Source organism: Mobula hypostoma, chromosome 9 (genome assembly GCF_963921235.1).
Source record: "Mobula hypostoma chromosome 9, sMobHyp1.1, whole genome shotgun sequence".
In the NCBI taxonomy this organism is placed as follows: Eukaryota; Metazoa; Chordata; class Chondrichthyes; order Myliobatiformes; family Myliobatidae; genus Mobula; species Mobula hypostoma.
The window spans coordinates 1,339,023-1,357,259 of NC_086105.1; the positions used below are offsets into that span (position 1 = coordinate 1,339,023).

An 18,237-nucleotide genomic window follows, 5' to 3' on the forward strand; every position below is an offset into this window, starting at 1 on the left:
AAGGTGAGGTCTCACTGGTGCCTAATAAAGCCTAGGCATCATATCTCAGCTCTTGTATTCTAGACCTCTTGAAATGAATGCTAACATTGCATTTGCCTTCCTCACCACCAACTCTACCTGTAAGTTTATCTTTAGAATGTTCTGCACAAGGACTCTCAAGTCCCTTTGCAACTCACATATTTAGATTTTCTTCCCATTTTGAAAATAGTCTGCACATTTATTTCTACTCCCAAGGTGCATGACCATGCATTTTCCAACCTTGTATTTCATTTACCACTTTCTTGCTCATTCTCCTAATTTGTATAAGTCCTTCTGCATTCTACCTGTTTCCTCAACATTACTTCCCCCTCCACCAATCTTCATATCATTTGCAAACTTGGCAAAAAAGCCATTTATTCTATCATCTAAATCATTTATATACAGCATAAAACAAGTGGTCTCAACACTGACCCCTGCAGAACACCACTAGTCACTGGCAGCCAACCAAAAAAGGATACTTTTACTCCCACTTGCTGCCTTCTACCGATCAGTAATTTTTCTGTAATGCCATGGGCTCTTAATTTGGTAAGCAGCTTCTTGTGTGGTACCTTTTCAAAGGCCTTCTGAAAGTCCAAATATACAACATCCACTGCATCCCTTTTATCTACACTATGTGTAATCTCCTCAAAGAATTCCAACAGGTTCGTCAGGCAAGATTTTCCCTTAAGGAAACCATGTTGACTTTGTCCTATCTTGTCCTGTGTCACCAAGTACTCCATAACCTCATCCTTAACAATTGACTCCAGCATCTTCCCAACCACAGAGGTCAGGTTAACTGGTTTGTAATTTCTTTTCTGCTGCTTTCCTCCTTTCTTAAAGAGTGAAGTGACATTTGCAATTTTCCAGTCCTCGGGCACCCTGCCAGAGTCCAATTATTTTTGAAAGATCATTACATGTGCCTCCACAATTTCTACCGCTACCACTTTCAGAACCCTAGAGAGCAGTTCATCTGGTCCGGGTGACTTATACACCCTTAGGTCTTTCAGCTTTTTGAGCTCCTTCTCCCTTGTAATAGTAACTGCATTCACTCCTCTTCGCTCACACCTTTCAACATCTAGCACACTGCTAGTGTCTTCCACAGTAAAGACGAATGCAAAATAAGTACTCATTTAGTTCATTTGCCATATCCTTCTCCCCCGTTATTATTTCTCTGACCTTATTTTCTTGCGGCCCTCTATCCACTCTCATCTCTCTATTTTTTACATACTTGAAAAAGCATTTACTATTCACTTTGACATTATTTGCTAGCTTGCTTTCACATTTCATTTTTCCCCTTCTAATCATTCATTTAGTTGCTGTCTGTAGGGTTTTAAAAGCTTTCCAATCCTCTGTCTTCCCACTAATCTTTGCTTTGTTGTATGCCCTCTCTTTTGCTTTTACACTAGTTTTGACCTCCCTTGTCAGTCACAGTTGTACTATTTGGCCATTTGAGCATTTGTTTGCTTTTTGGAATCCTGCACTTTCTTCATTCTTCCAAGAAACACATGCCATTGCTGCTCTGCTGACATCCCTGCCAGCAGCTCCTTCCAGTTTACTTTGGCCAACTCCTCTCTCATATCACTGTAATTTCCCTTACTCCACTGAAATACTGCTATGTCAGACTTTACTTTCTCCCCATCAAATTTCAAGTGGAAAGTGGCCAGTGAGTGAGTGGGCCAGTGAAAGAGTGGAGCTTTGAGGCTTTGACTCGAGAGATTCTGGCAATTTAGGCAGTAGGACTGTGCAATCAAATCAATCAAGATTTGAATACCTCAGCAGAAAGCAGTTGATTAGAAAATCAAGATTTGAATAGCTCAGAACCACAAAATATGCTGCAGATGCTGGGGTCAAAGCAACACTCACAACAGACTGGAGGAACTCAGCAGGTCGGGCAACTTCTGTGGAAATGATCAGTCAACGTTTTGGGCCGGAACCCTTCATCAGGACCGAAGACGGAAGGGGCAGGAAGGGGAAAGATAAACAGACAGGATCTCCCCGTTGCCACCCACTTCAACTCTGCTTCCCATTTCCATTTGGATATGTCCATACATGGCCTCCTCTACTGCCATGATGAGGCTAAGCTCAGGTTGGAGGAGCAACACCTCATATACCGTCTAGGTAGTCTCCAGCCCCTTGGTATGAACATAGAATTCTCCAACTTCCGGTAATTCCCTCCCCCTCCCTTCCTCTATCCCTATTTCACTCTGCCCCTCCCCCAGCTGCCTATCACCTCCCTCATGGTTCCGCCTCCTTCTACTACCCATTGTGTTTTCCCCTATTCCTTCTTCACCTTTCCTGCCTATCACCTCCCTGCCTCCCTTCCCTAGGGCCTCTGCCCCTTCCCTCTACAGTCCTGACGAAGGGCTCCGGCCCGAAACGTCGACTGATCGTTTCCACGGATGCTGACCGACCTGCTGAGTTCCTCCAGCGTGTTGTGAGTGTTGCTTTGATCCCAGCATCTGCAGATTATTTTGTGTTTACGATTCGCTACTCCGCTGCGAAGTCTCTTCGAGGTATGCCTACCCTGAAGAAGGTTAAGTCTTCCCTTCGACGGGAGTTCGGTGAGACCCTCTCTCACTGCTCCCCCTCGGTGATCTCCGGCTCTCTGACCAGATCCTGACCCAGACCCGCTCCCACAGCCACGTCTCCTTCCCGGGAACGTGTCTCCGCCGCCATCGGTTACCGCCGGATTCCGGCTCCCCGCTCAATCCGCCGGAGTCTGTCTTCACATGCTGGGATAGACAACTCCCTATCTCACCGAGGGTTTGAGACCCGTCGGCTACCCTCACCTGGTTTAGCCGGCTTGTCGAAGCCGGTGCCCGGGGTGTGGCCACTGTCGCATGCAAACAGCTACGGGGAGCCACAGGTGAGAGCTGAGTGCCGGGTGAGGACCAAAGTGGACAAACCGCCCTGAAAAGGACACATGTTCCCCCACCAGAGGTGCTACCCCTCCCTGACAGCCCAGTGTTATGGATACTGTTCATTCAGATCAGATCGTTACACAATGCGTTGAGATGGAACCTGCAGTCACAGAGAGACTGTGGTAATTCCACACAAACAGCGGCGAGACTCGGGATCGAATCCGAGTCCCCGCAGGTGTGAGGCGACGGCTCCGCGCGGTGGCTGTTCCGCATTCACTGCCTGGAGTGGAGTCGCAGTTGATCTCTCGGCAGACGCGCTGCTTGGCACCGGCCGCCAATGGACGGGAAACCCTTGCGTCTGATCGCCGCCGCCGACGCGGAGCTGGGGATCGGTCTGGGTGGGCACCTGCCCTGGCATCTGCCGTGAGTACCGGGACAAACACAACGCGCTCCATACACTGGATCCCGTGATCTGGACAGCGCGCTCCGGACTCCGCATCCCGGGACCCGGTCACGCGGCTCCAGATACTGGATCCCGTGATCTGGACAGCGCGCTCCGGACTCCACATCCCGGGACCCGGACACGCGGCTCTAGCTGCAGGACACTCAATCCCGAGACTCGGACTGTGCTCTGGAGTTTGGGAAACCGGACACCGGACACCGAACTCCGAACATCAGCCCCAGGAATGTCGGACACCGGACACTCGTCTCCAGACCCCATGAACCCAATCGGAGCCTGAGATACAGTTGTGCCGATCTAGCTGGGAATTCCCAACATTCCCGCCCGCCCTGAATTACCGAATTTCTCTCCGCAGGAACGAGTTCAACTGGTTCGTATCCCGGATCACTGCCGTTTCCGAGCCAGGTAAGTGAGACCTTCGAGCCGCGAGAGGCGTTGCAGGGACGAGGCCGCGGTGGCGACGCCAGGAGAGGGGGGTGGGGTGGGTTGGGGGCACCCAGGGGCGCGGCCAGAGGGGAGAGGTTGAGCTAGGTGAGTAGGTGGGCGGGGTCTGAATTGCGAGGTGCGGAACCAGAGGGGGACGGGAGACCAGGGCGCGCAGAGGGGAGAGGTTGGGGCCTGAGTGGGCAGAGCCAGAACAGAGAGGTACAGAGCCACAGGAGCAAAGTGGAGACATGGTCATGGTGGTAGGATGGTGGGGGCAGGGGGCTCTGCGAGGGTCGGGTGGGGGTGGAGACAGGGAGGAGGATGCAGTTTGTTCCAGGTTCAGACCTGTCACAACCGCTGAAGGAGGATGTGAGGCAGTGGGGGCCAGTTACCCATGACTTGTGCCCCCTGCCTCCTGCCCCCCCCCCCGGACACTACCTAGCCTACCACGGAATTTTATTTCAGGTTTGCAGCAGCCATCAGAGTTAGTTCTCACTGGAATTTGGGGAAGGTCAAATTCCATGGGAAGGGGAGGTCAAGTGGGATCTCATCCACAAGGCCTGAGAAGGACATCGGATGAGTCTGAAAGATAGTGGGCTATTGAGGGGGCTCCCACTATTGGGAGTCTCTGAGGCAGGGTGTCCCTGCTGGGTTTCCTGTTGTGGGGATCTCACTTATAGTGGGGTCCTGGGAAAGTTACCTCTGGAGGGGTTCCCAGTGGGGGTCTCGCTGCATCGGGGGTCCCAGGTTGGAGTGGGATCTGACTGGTGGTGGGATGGGGACCTCGGTTCCTACCTATTGGAAAATTGTGGGGTTTAGTCCTGAACCTCCCATCCATCGAACGGAACAGGAACAGGCCCTTCGGCTCATGAAGAGGCTGCTCAGGTCTCCCAATGTCAGTAGAGAGGTTTTTTGAAGAAATGTTACTGTGCAACCTGTCTGTTTAAGTCTGAGCTCGGAGGTGTCAGATCCAGGTGACACTCGAGCATGTGGAGGGCAGAAGGAGCCTGCCTGGGCGAAGTTCATTTGAGTCAATCCTGAGGTTGCTCATTCAGCTTCACAACTGCCTTGTCTCCACATGACATTATCTCTGGCATGATGCACACAGGGCCAAATTAGTTTAAAGTCACAGAAATCTGTAACGTAATCCATTAACCAGGCTGATGTGTCATCCAACACCCAGAGAATGCTGGAGGAATGCAGCAGATCAGGCAGCATCAGTGGACATTGATCCTTTGCGTCCAGACCCTTCGCCTGCATTCCATGTGAACTCTGTAGTCCTGATGAAGGATCTCAACTCAAAGATTCAACTGTCCATTTCCCATCACAGATACTGCCTGATGCACTGAGTTCCGAGTATGTTGCTGTGGACTCTGACCTCTGTGGTCTCATTTGTGATCTGAATTGCTGGCTTCAAGAGCCATGGCCACTCTGTCTGTAAACGTTGTTCATCACAGTCATCTTCTGTCCAACTTCAGGCAAGAAGAACATGCTGATCTGGGGTAGATACAGTGCGGTCAATCCCTCCCAGCCCCTGCCAAACTGCTACCGTGTCTGCTTAAGTAGGACCTTGCGGTAAGGAGCCTAGAAACAATGTCCACATAACAACTGTGGACAGGTGGGGTGGGTTAGTGTCGGATTCTTAGAGATAGGACCTATAGGCATTTAGAGAATCATAGTCTGATCAGGGACAGTCAGCATGGCTTTGTGAAGGGCAGATCGTGTCTAACAAGCCTGATAGAGTTCTTTGAGGAGGTGACCAGGCAGAAAGATAAGGGGAGTGCAGTGGATGTGATCTATATGGATTTTAGTAAGGCATTTGACAAGGTTCCACATGGTAGGCTTATTCAGAAAGTTATAAGGCATGGGATCCAGGGAAGTTTGGCCAGGTGGATTCAGAATTGGCTTGCCTGCAGAAGGCAGAGGGTGGTGGTGGAGGGAGTACATTCAGATTGGAGGATTGTGACTAGTGGTGTCCCACAAGGATCTGTTCTGGGACCTCTACTTTTCGTGATTTTTATTAACGACCTGGATGTGGGGGTAGAAGGGTGGGTTGGCAAGTTTGCAGACGACACAAAGGTTGGTGGTGTTGTAGATAGTGTAGAGGATTGTCAAAGATTGCAGAGAGACATTGATAGGATGCAGAAGTGGGCTGAGAAGTGGCAGATGGAGTTCAACCCGGAGAAGTGTGAGGTGGTACACTTTGGAAGGACAAACTCCAAGGCAGAGTACAAAGTAAATGGCCGGATACTTGGTAGTGTGGAGGAGCAGAGGGATCTCGGGGTACATGTCCACAGATCTCTGAAAGTTGCCTCACAGGTGGATAGGGTAGTTAAGAAAGCTTATGGGGTGTTAGCTTTCATAAGTCGAGGGATAGAGTTTAAGAGTAGTGATGTAATGATGCATCTCTATAAAACTCTGGTTAGGCCACACTTGGAGTACTGTGTCCAGTTCTGGTCACCTCACTATAGGAAGGACGTGGAAGCATTGGAAAGGGTACAGAGGAGATTTACCAGGATGCTGCCTGGTTTAGAAAGTATGCATTATGATCAGAGATTAAGGGAGCTAGGGCTTTACTCTTTGGAGAAGGAGGATGAGAGGAGACATGATAGAGGTGTACAAGATAATAAGAGGAATAGATAGAGTGGATAGCCAGTGCCTCTTCCCCAGGGCACCACTGCTCAATACAAGAGGACATGGCTTTAAGGTAAGGGGTGGGAAGTTCAAGGGGGATATTAGAGGAAGGTTTTTTACTCAGAGAGTGGTTGGTGCGTGGAATGCACTGCCTGAGTCAGTGGTGGAGGCAGATACACTAGTGAAGTTTAAGAGACTACTAGACAGGTATATGGAGGAATCTAAGGTGGGGGCTTATATGGGAGGCAGGGTTTGAGGGTCGGCACAACATTGTGGGCCGAAGGGCCTGTACTGTGCTGTACTATTCTATGTTCTATGTTCTATGTACACAAGGTAGATGCATCAGTGACATAGGGTGGGTCAGCAGTGTTAGACACAAGATAGGCCAGTTACAAGGAAAGAAGTATTTGGAGCCTTGAAGCTCATTAAGGTGGACAAATCCCCATGACCTGACCAAAGGCACCCCTGAACTTTATGCAAGGCCAGGGAAGGAATCATGGAGGCCCCCGCAGAGATACTTGCTTCATTGTTAGCCACTGGTGAAGCTCCAGAGGACTAATATTGTCAAAGACAGGCCAGGAAACTACAGGCCGGTGAGCCTGACGTCAGTTGTAGGGACGTTATTGGAGGGAATCCTGAGGGGCGAGATGTACCACCACTCAAGGTCAAGGCCTGAACAGGTATAGACAGAATGGTCACGTCTAACAAATCCTCTGGAATTTTTCAGATAAGTAAGGGGACGTTCTTTTTATTGAATTTACTAAGGCTTTGACGAGGTTCCACATGACAGGCTGATCCAGAAGGTTAGGTCACATGGGTTCGGGCAGAGCCAGTGAGGTGGATTCAGAATTGCCTCGAAGATCAGAAGCTGATGGTGAGGGCTGAAGGGCGATTCTCCAACTGGAGGCCAGAATCTAGTGGAATGTCCCAGGGGTCAGAGTTATTTATTTATGTAGATGATTGGGATGTGAATGTAACTGGCATGATTAGCAAGTTTGCTGATGATACAAGAAAAGGGGATCTTGTTGATAGTGAAGCAGGTCATTATGAATTACAAAGAGATTTTTATCAGTTAGGATTGGGGAGTCCAAAACTAGAGGGCAGATATGCAAGATGAGACGGGGGAGAGGTAACAGTGAGTACCTGGAATGAGCTGCCAGAGGATGTGGTTAAGGCAGGTGCAATAGTAACCAGACATACCTGGAAGGGAGGGGCTTAGATGGTGGTGGACTGGGATTAGCAGGGTGAGTGGTGGGTCTGGACCAGATAGGTCAGAGGGCCTCTTTCCATGCTGTCTCACTCCGTGACTCTCCAGCGTTAAATGCTGTGAGCCCAGTACCAAGTGTAACAATTGCAGGTGAGGAGCAAGCTGTGTATTGTACTGTGTCAGCGGGTCTTTTCTTTATTAGCTGTGTGCCTCCTGGTGCGGACCACGTCTGCCGAGATTTTGCCAGTGCCATCCAACTCGCCTCCCTCCCTCCCCTGAGTGACACCATTGAAATCGTCTGGGTCCTTGGCGGGACACACGTCTATCAGGTACGCATGTGTGAGTGTGTATGATTACTGAGCACAGAACCTCCTGTGTCTGTGCAGAGTCTGACTAACCTTACTGCTGGGGATCTGACCTCATTCCACTGTTCCCTCCTAGCTCCAACACGGAACCCACCCACCAGCAAACCTTTGCTAAAGTCAATAATTTTATCAGGGGTCAGGTCACTGGGAGTTATTGTTTCACCAGAGCTCACTGCACACTCTCAGTGGTTGGTTTATTATTGTCACATGTATCCAAAGTACAGCGAAAAAATTTGCTTTGCTTGTAATCCATGCAGATCATTTCATCACATCAGTGTTGTGACATAGTATTGTCACATGTACCGAGACACAGTGAAAAACTGTTCAGACAGGTCAGATCATGACTCAGTGCACTGAGGTCGAACAAGGTAAAACAATAATAATACGGAATAAATTGTAACAGTTACATGGACAGTGTAGTGCTGTGCAGGAAAATGATAAAGTGCAAGATCATAACGAGGCAGATTGTGAGGCCAAGACTCCATTTTATCGTACATCAGGTCCGCTCGAGCGCCAGATAACAGCAGGGCAGAAGCTGTTCTTGAACCTGTCAGTACGTGGTTTCGGACCTTTGTATCTTCTGCCTGATAGGGGAGGGGAGAAGGGAGAATATCTGAGGTGGGTAGGGTCTTTGATTATGCTGGCTGCTTTACGGAAAGCAGAATGAAGTGTAACAGCTGCAGAGAAAGTGCAGTGCAGGCAGACCGTAAGGTGCAAGTTAGATTGTGAGGTCAAGAGCCTATGTTATCATAACTAGGGAACATTCGGTTGTCTTATAACAGTGAGGTAGATGCTGTCCACGAGCATGGTGGTACATGTTTTCAGGTTTTTGTATCTTCTGCCCAATAGGAGAGAAATTGTCCGAGGTAGTTGGGTCTGTGCTTACGCTAGCTGCTTTACCGAGGCAGCGAGAAGGATAGACAGAGTCCATGGAGGGGAGGCTGGTTTCCCTGATGTGCCGAGTTGTGTCCACAACTCTCTGCAAGTTTCTTGTGATCACAGAGAGAACAGTTGCCGTACCAAGCCTTGGTGCATCCGATAGGATGTTTTCTGTGGTACATCAATAAAAATTGGTAGAGGTGGAACAGGACATGCCTCCTGAGGATGCTGGAGCTCAGGAATTCTGAGTACTCACTGCCAGAGAGTTTTGTCTACCACTGCTTTCTCCAGGAGAGTTTCAACAGGACACACGTTACTGCCATGCCATGATGCCATAAGAACATAAGACACGGGAACAGAATTAGGCTATTCGGCCCATCGGGTCTGCTCTACCATTCCATCATGGCTGATTTGTTATCCCTCTCAATCCCACTCTCCTCCCTTCTCCCTGTCATCTTTTGACACCCTGACTAATCAAGAACCCATTAACCTCTGCTTTAAATATACCCAATTATATTATTAATGCACATCAGAAAAAACCTTTTAATATCCTGACTTTTTGTGCAAGGAAGAACATTTTACTTTGTTGGGTATCCAATAAGGCCCCCGGACTTTCTGGTTGGCATAAATTAATCATGGAGTACATTCCTTTGGACTTTTTAACATGTATGGTACACTCAAAAACAAATAGTTTTCATAAAACATGTCAACCTTTTCTACAATATGTAGATGTAAACCTGTCTGCTATACTAATAAGGGCTTTTGTATAGGATGTGGTGGTGATGTCTACACTTTGACGGAAGTGTTCTGATAGCTGATATCTGTGAGGGGAAGAAATGTAAATGTACCTGGAAATTGCAAGTTTTGTTATGCTGAGCAAAAAAGAAAAATATAAAAACTATATATACCCAATTACTTGGCTTCCACTGCTGTCTGTGGCAATGAATTCTACAAACTCACCACGCTCTGGCTAAAGAAATTTCTCATTATCTTTGTTCTAAAGGGACGTCCTTCTATTCTAAGGCTGTACCCTCTGGTGCTATCGGAAATAGGCTCTCCATATCCACTCTATCAAGGGATTTTGATATTCAATAGGTTTCAACAAGTCTCCCCCTCAACCCCCATTCTTCTAAACTCCAAAGAATAAAGGCCCAGAGAAATCAAATGCTTCTCAAACATTAACCCTGTCGTTCACAAGATCATTCCTGTGAACTTCCTCTGGACCCTCTCAAAATTGCTCATAACAATCCAAAAGCAATCTGACCAATGCCTTATAAACGTGTCAATCGTCCCTTTTCTATCTTGGTTACAGGAAGCCTTGAAACATCCAAACTGTGAGCAGATTTATCTGACCAACATCATGGCTTGCTTCAATTGCGACACTTTCTTCCCAGAATTTGACCAGAAGATCTTCCGGTTGCTGGATGAGTAAGGAATTGATATTTTTCTCCTGATTTACCAGTGCTGTGAGAGTCTCGTCTCTCCACCCCTCAGGTCCAGATTAGACTCTAAGTGAAAGGATTTCCCCCTAGAGCCCCCCTGAACCTTTTCCACATACTCTAACCTGAGTCCTCTCTGTGTTATCGGTCAGCCAGCATCTGTGTGGAGAGAGTGGGAGACTGCCTAATTGGAGTGAGGTCTGGTTTGGGAGGTGTGCTCTATGCTGTGTCCCAGTGTTCCTGTTGGGACACATGAACAAGGGCAGGTGATGTATAGTGGAATGCCAGTCCACTCTGGAGAATACTTAAGGACTAGCTTTGAAAAAATATAGACCTGCATTTCTCTACCATGTCTATACCAACCATAATGTCTAATTTAAACCAATCTCACCTGCCTATCATGATTCATATCCTTCCATTCCCTGTCTAAGTGCCTCACAAGATGCAGAGCAGGCTTGACCCAAATGCAGAATGGCAGAGATAATTTAGGGGTGAGTGATAACTTTAATAATAAACAATAAATACCAAGCCATAAGGGGCCACAAAACAAGAGAGAACAGACACTAAACACAACAGGCAACAAAGTAAACTTTAGGCAGGGAGTGTGAAAGCTTGGAGTAACTAACTGTGGTCAGCTGGTTCGTTGAGTGAACAAGGATTGAGGATGAGAGCTGGGTTTAAATAAGCTGCAGGTGATGAGTTAGAAACAAGTGGCAGGTGATTTCTGTTAGCTGTGTGGAGAACAGGAGGAGCTTGCCTGTGCAGGTCTGACAAACTCTGCTGTTGTGTTTGTTTCTACAACGTTCTGTGTTTATAAAAAAAAAATCATCTTAACCTACCCATCTCCTTTAAACTTACCTCTTCTCACCCTAAAATTATGCCCTCTAATAATTGACATTTCCACCCTGTCTATGCCTCTCATAATCTTATAAGCCTCTATCAGATCTTCCCTCAGTCTCTGCCTCTCCAGAAAAAAAAAACCAAGTTTCTCTAAACTCTCCTTATAGCTGATGGCCTGTAATCCAGGCAGCATCCTGATGAACCTCTTCTGCACCCTCTCCATGGCCTCCACATCATGTCTGTAGCGTGGCGACCAGAACTGACCAGACTGTTAAACTATTTCTTTTGCTATTTTTATTAGGTTTCCTGGAATTCCAGGTGAGATTCTGGAAGAAAATGGCATCAAATATAAATTTCAAGTCTTTCAGAAGGTTTCCCGCCGGCAAATCTGAGCCGAGAGAACTGCGTACCTGTGTCAGATTGGAGCAGTTCTTGTAGACACCAGAGATTCTTCAGATGTTGGAAATTAGGAGGAATACACACAATGTGCTGGAGAAACTCAGCGGGTCAGGCAGCATATATGACAAGTGACATTTCTGTTCAAGACACTTCATCAGGCCTGGAAAAAAAGAGGGAAGGTAGCTGGTCTAAAAGATGGTGGGGGGGAGGCGGGTTAGAGCAAGAGCAAGTGGTGATGGGTGAATCCATGTGAGGGAGGAGAGAGTGGGAATGGTGTTTCTTGTGTTGGATCACACACTTTCTGGATGTGAAGACCAGACAGATTCTGACTACGTGAATGACTAATTTTAAACTTCTGTTAGCCAAACTGTATTGGTTTCTACATTTCAGCTGTGTGGAGGGGCGGGAACCTGCTGCGTGGCCTACAGGTTGCTCTCCATATCATACTGCCCTGACTGATGGCACTACACCAACAACGTAGGAAGCTACGACGCAACATCCATTGTTGACCCTGACCTTGGAGCCAAAAAGATTTACAGTATCACTGATTATACCTCTAGTTGCCCACTAGCCATGCAATCATTTTGTCTATCTGATGAAAATTTGTCAAAAACCTGCAGTCCAATGTTGGCCATACCTGTCACACCTCTGCATTCCCTGGATATCCAGACTGTTTGGTCTACAACCCATGTGTTTGCTGGCAAAAAAAAGATTCCTCCTTGGATACATCTGACTTTTTCTGAAATAAAGTGAGAAAATATTGGAAATACTGAGATAGTGATCGAGGTGTGGACAAGAGCAAAGTGGGGGGGGGGGTGCAGAGAGATCTAATCATGTCAGACCTGAATTGTGAAGGGGAAGAGAGCTTTTCATCCTCCCTGTGTAACAACGAGGGGGAGGTGGGAGATCATGGAGGGAGGTGCAGAGGGTGTGAGTGACAGAGGGACGAAGCGATGGGGCGGAGGGCGTGAGGGACAGAGAGGGTTTGGGAGGGTGTGAGGTAACAAGGTTCGGTTCACGCTAGTCGGTGAGGGTGAGTCAGAGGACGAAGGGAACACTGGACACCATTTTGGAGAGACTCATCTCAGCCGGGAATAGAAATGAAAGGATAAAAAGGTTCAGCTTGCTGTGGACTTTCCAAGCCCGGGTGCAAAAGGTGGAGGGGTGGGCAGGGGGCTAGAAACCACATCCCATAAAACCCAGAGCTACAGAAACACCAACAGAAGCCCAAAAACCTCATCCCTGGGAGAGGAAGGACCTTTGACAACTTGAAAGACTGGCTGTCCCAGGACAGAGGGCCCTGGCGAGCTGCTGTCCTGTCAGCAGCCTGTGCCCCAGTAGGGTGATGGGCTTACCTAAGTAAATAAGGTAAAGGGGCTTCCTCAGTAGGAGCAGGACGGGAGGAAGCATGGCTGAGATAACAAGGTGGTGGAGGGAGAAGGAAGTCTCCTGTGCAGATTCACCAATTAGAAGAAACCATTTCTGTAAATTCAGTTTATTGTTTTACATAAATTCACATGAGCATCCCCGACAGTCCAAACACAGAACATGAAAGTCAGACAGTATTACCTCCCGATCAGCTCTGGGACGTTCCCAGGTGGGAGAGTTGTGGTGTAACACACCCATGGTGGTCCCAGCTTCGGGTTGGCGGAGGGACCTACACTTCATTGCCGTGGTGATTTTATTTACTGATTTCGAGGTACAGCAGAGAGCAGACCCTTCTGGTTAACGAGCTTTGCCATCCGGCACCCCATGATTTAACCCTAACTTCATCATAATGACCAATTAACCTACTAACCAGTAACTCTTTAGACTGTGGGAGGAAACTGGAGCACCCAAAGGAAACTCGCGTGCTCACTGGGAGAATATACATCAGAATTGAACTCTGAACTCCGACGGCCCGAGCTGTAATATCGCGTTAACCACTACCCTACCATGGTTAGCAGGACGTGGACAGCTCTGGGTCGGTGGTGGGAGACACCTCCACAGTTGTCTCAGTTCCGTCAGTAACTTGCCATCCTCAGTTCTCGATGTCTAAGGGAGCCACTGGATTAAAGAGTGGCCGCTCCTGCCTCCGTGCCATCTTTCCATAACCGGCCTCAAAGTCCTTCCTGGTTGCAGCCAATAGATCCAGGCTGTCCCTCTCCTTGCTGTTAGCCAGCGCACGCAGTTTCTGCAGCCGGTACTGCAGAATATGTGTGGACACCTCCAGAATGGCTGGACTCTCCTTCACCCGCTCTACAGAGAACCCGTCCCTCAGGATGGCCTGTAGCCGCTCCTGCAACACCTCAACCGAGAGGTACAACAGGCCTGGGCACCTCAGCACCAAGCTCCGCAGCTCCTGGCTACTACAGTGCAGTTCCTGCTGGCAGAACCCAGCACAAGCCTCCATTCCATGGGGGGATAGCTCCAGGATTAACCCCCTGAGTTTGGCAATCAGCTGCAGGCACTCCATAGGGCTGAAGCCCATGGCCTGTAGACCAGTCAAGTTCTCCACCAGCTTCTCTGGAGGGTTCAGCAAGGCTACGGGGTTCTGGCTCAACAGTTTCACCAGCCAGGTATTCATGTTGGCTTGGGTCCCTCCCAGCTGAAGGAAGGCCTTCTGCAGAGCCTCAACCATAGCCCGATTTCTCCCCACGTCGTTGCAGAAGATCTGTGGGCATGTGGCCAGCAAGTGTCTGATAATCCTCCTGTTTAGGTTTAACTGCTCCAGGTACCTGACGTTGTCCTGCCAGTTCCTGGAGTTTTTGATGATAAAGAAAGATTCAGGACACTGCTCAACTATTCTCAGCAGCTCCTCCTTGTTAGGGCACAGAGAGGCCCACAACGCCCACTGGGCCCTGGTTTCCGATGGTGGACAGAGAACAGCTTCTGGATATCGTTGTAAGATCCTCGCCACTGTCTTCTCCTCGGCTCCCATCACCTTCAAAATGTCGGCCGTTTCGCTGACGTAAGCCTCGTCGGCCAGCAATACCCAACTCTTCAGCTGCCGGACTCTGGTTACATCCACCAACAGAGAGTGCAGGGAGTTCACTGTCCGCTGGTTCTCCTGCCCTTCTGCTGTGGGGGCTGTAAGCGGGGCACAGCCACTCCACGAGGGTGGCCATCCTCTGCATCGCCCAGTTGCCAGGAATCCTACTGCCAGCACCCTGTGGAGGGAAACAGCTCTATACATTCCTAACCTCGATCGTCACCCTGGGGAAGAAGGAAACTCGTTTAGATACATGGAACAGGCCCTTCCGGCAGCGAGCCACACTTCCCAGCAGCCATCAATTTTAACCCCAGCCTAATCACGGGACAATTTACGCTGACTAATTGATATGTCTTTGGACTGGGAATATCTGAGATGATTTTCATGGGCTCTTCATCTTATGTTCTTGATATTTATTGCTAATTTATTTATTATTATTGCATTTTCATTCTGTTTCTTTGTGTTTACAGTGAATGCCCATAAGAAAATAAATCTCAGGGTGGAATATGGTGACATAAATGTACTTTGATAATACATTTACTTAGAACTTTGAACCAGCAGAGATAGTCAAGTGTTTCAACAGTAGATAAAGAGGGAATGACTGCTCGTGAAAATATTCACTGCATTGTTCTACCATGCCTTCGAATTAAAACCCTGCACCCAGTTCCCTCCATAACCTCCTGCAGCCCCACCACCTCTGTAATCCCTCCTCCTTCCCCCCACCATTTCCTTCACTCCACTACTGGCAGCTGAGGCACAACATGGAATATAAGAAATTCTAAACATGAGGGGTTTTGCAGATGCTGGTAATCCAGAGCAACACACACAAAATGCTGGAGGAACTCAGCAGGTCAGGCAGCATCTATAGAGAGGAATAAGCAGTCGATGTTTTGGACAGAGACCCTTCATCAGAACTAGAAAGGAATGGGAAAGATACCAGAATAAAAAAGTGGGAAGCCCTCTTCCTCACTCTGGCCTCTTACCCCTTCTCCTCTCCTGCCCCTCACCTTCCCTGGTTCCCCTCCTCCTTCCCTTTCTCTCATGGTCCACTCTCCACTCCTACCAGATTCCTTCATCTCCAGCCCTCTGCCATTTCCACCCATCACCTCCCAGCTTCTTACTTCATCCCCTCTCCCCCATCCACCTGGCTATGCCTATCACTTTCTTTCCCCTTCCCCCTTCCTTTTTATTCTGCCCTCGTCCCCCTTCCTTTCCAGTCCTGAAGAATGGTCTCGGCCCAAGACATTTACTGTTTATTCAGGATGCTGCCTGACCTGCTGAGTTTCTCTGTCATTTTGTAAATGAGGACTGAGAGTGTTGGAAACATTCAGCAGATCAGACAGTCTCTGTGCAGAGAGAGACAGTCCACATCTCCTGTTGTTGAACTTTAATCAAAACCAGGAAAGCTTGAAATGGAACAGAGAAGGTAGGGGATGCAGAAGACAAATGTCCAAAGCTAAATCAGAGTGAGGGAGTGAGCCCCAGCAGACTGTTCACTGTGGTCACCAATTTCCACCCATCACCTCCCCAAAATCTGTTCTTCAGTCTCTCTAGTGTGTCACCCTGTCACACACATTCTGTCCTCTCTGTAGCTATTTTTGACCTATGTATTTTTGTTTCCACCCTTCCATCTGTCTGTCCACCCCCTCCTTCTGTCCATCCCCTCCCTCCATTCCTATCCCTCCGATCCCCCTGTAATCCTACCCCACCAGTGGGAATTCCATAGTATGGTTTGTAACTCGTACCATCCCTCCCCCGTATCCTCCCCTCTACCTCACACACCTTCCCTCCCTCATCCCCACCTCTCACACCTTCCCACCCTCCCTTCCCCTCTACCTCTCACATCTTCCCTCCCTCCTCACTCCCTCACACACCTTCCCTCCCTCCCCCCCACCTCACACCTTCCCTCCTTCCCCCTCCCCTACCTCTCACACCCTCTGTCCCTCCCCCTCCCCTACCTCTCACACCTTCCCTCCCTCCCCTCCCCTACCTCTCACACCTTCCCGCCCTCCCCCTCCCCTACCTCACACCTTCCCGCCCTCCCCCTCCCCTACCTCACACCTTCCCTCCCTCCCCTCCCCTTCTCACATCTTCCCTCCCTCCCCTCCCCTTCTCACATCTTCCCTCCCTCCTCACCCACACCTCTCACACCTTCCCTTCCTCCCCTCCCCTATCTCTCACACCTTCCCTCCCTCTCCTCCTACCTCACACCTTCCCTCCCTCCCCTACCTCACACCTTCCCTCCCTCCCCCTCCCCTACCTCACACACCTTCCCTCCCTCCCCCTCCCCTACCTCACACACCTTCCCTCCCTCCCCCTCCCCTACCTCACACACCTTCCCTCCCTCTCCCTCCCCTACCTCACACACCTTCCCTCCCACTCCCCTACCTCACACACCTTCCCTCCCTCCCCTTCCCCTACCTCACACCTTCCCTCCCTCCCCCTCCCCTACCTCACACCTTCCCTCCCTCCCCTCCCCTTCTCACATCTTCCCTCCCTCCCCTCCCCTTCTCACATCTTCCCTCCCTCCTCACCCACACCTCTCACACCTTCCCTCCCTCCCCTCCCCTATCTCTCACACCTTCCCTCCCTCTCCTCCTACCTCACACCTTCCCTCCCTCCCCTACCTCACACCTTCCCTCCCTCCCCCTCCCCTACCTCACACACCTTCCCTCCCTCCCCCTCCCCTACCTCACACACCTTCCCTCCCTCCCCCTCCCCTACCTCACACACCTTCCCTCCCTCCCCTTCCCCTACCTCACACCTTCCCTCCCTCCCCCTCCCCTACCTCACACCTTCCCGCCCTCCCCCTCCCCTACCTCACACCTTCCCTCCCTCCCCTCCCCTTCTCACATCTTCCCTCCCTCCCCTCCCCTTCTCACATCTTCCCTCCCTCCTCACCCACACCTCTCACACCTTCCCTCCCTCCCCTCCCCTATCTCTCACACCTTCCCTCCCTCTCCTCCTACCTCACACCTTCCCTCCCTCCCCTACCTCACACCTTCCCTCCCTCCCCCTCCCCTACCTCACACACCTTCCCTCCCTCCCCCTCCCCTACCTCACACACCTTCCCTCCCTCCCCCTCCCCTACCTCACACACCTTCCCTCCCTCCCACTCCCCTACCTCACACACCTTCGCTCCCTCCCCCCCCTCCCCTACCTCACACCTTCCCTCCCTCCCTCCCCCTCCCCTACCTCACACACCTTCCCTCCCTCCCCCTCCCCTACCTCACACACCTTCCCTCCCTCCCCTCCCCTACCCTACCTCACACACCTTCCCTCCCTCCCCCTCCCCTACCTCACACCTTCCCTCCCTCCCCCTCCCCCTCCCCTACCTCACACCTTCCGTCCCTCTCCTCCTCCCCCGGGTAGACCCAGGGCCCCTTACCCCCACTCTCTCTCGAAGCCCTGGATGCCAGGCCACTCTCTCCTCCTCCCCGAGGCCGCACTTCCACCGCTGCGCCAATCCCGACAGCGGGCCTTCCGGGGGCGGAGCGGCGGCCGAGCTCGCCTGATTCCTGGGCTCCGGATTGCGCTCGCCGGCCGGACGCATCTCCGTCTCCTGGCCGTGCGGGCCCGGGCCGCCGGATCGACCCGGAGTTCTGCAGAGAGTCCGCGGGATGCGGCTGAAACCGAACCCGGGTGACGAGGGCCCAGGGAATGGAGGGTCAGAGTCAAGTTAATATCACCGGCACTTGCGGTGAAATCTGTTGTTTTGTAGCAGCAGTGCAGTACAAT

General features: G+C 50.3%; 2 protein-coding genes across 3 annotated transcripts; one reads left to right on the top strand and one right to left on the bottom strand.

Annotated features, from left to right (window-relative positions):
• The first annotated feature begins 2,271 nt into the window (after positions 1 to 2,271).
• Positions 2,272 to 12,295, top strand: zgc:153031. Of its 2 annotated transcripts, none has more exons than XM_063057570.1 (6): positions 2,272 to 2,452; positions 3,695 to 3,744; positions 5,244 to 5,340; positions 7,809 to 7,935; positions 10,163 to 10,278; positions 11,431 to 12,295. In XM_063057570.1, the coding sequence occupies exons 1-6, from the start codon at positions 2,418 to 2,420 to the stop codon at positions 11,519 to 11,521; spliced, it is 516 nt and encodes a 171-aa protein (XP_062913640.1). In that variant the 5' UTR covers positions 2,272 to 2,417; the 3' UTR covers positions 11,522 to 12,295. The 2 variants fall into 2 exon arrangements, with proteins under 2 accessions (XP_062913640.1, XP_062913639.1); XM_063057569.1 differs by lacking the exon at positions 2,272 to 2,452 and adding an exon at positions 2,960 to 3,302.
• A 397-nt stretch (positions 12,296 to 12,692) lies between these two features.
• On the bottom strand, positions 12,693 to 18,024 carry mterf2 (mitochondrial transcription termination factor 2). Its single transcript, XM_063057560.1, has 2 exons — positions 17,888 to 18,024; positions 12,693 to 14,723 (listed from the first exon to the last, which is right to left on the bottom strand). The coding sequence occupies exon 2, from the start codon at positions 14,701 to 14,703 to the stop codon at positions 13,549 to 13,551; it is 1,155 nt and encodes a 384-aa protein (XP_062913630.1). The 5' UTR covers positions 14,704 to 14,723; positions 17,888 to 18,024; the 3' UTR covers positions 12,693 to 13,548.
• Positions 18,025 to 18,237: the final 213 nt, after the last annotated feature.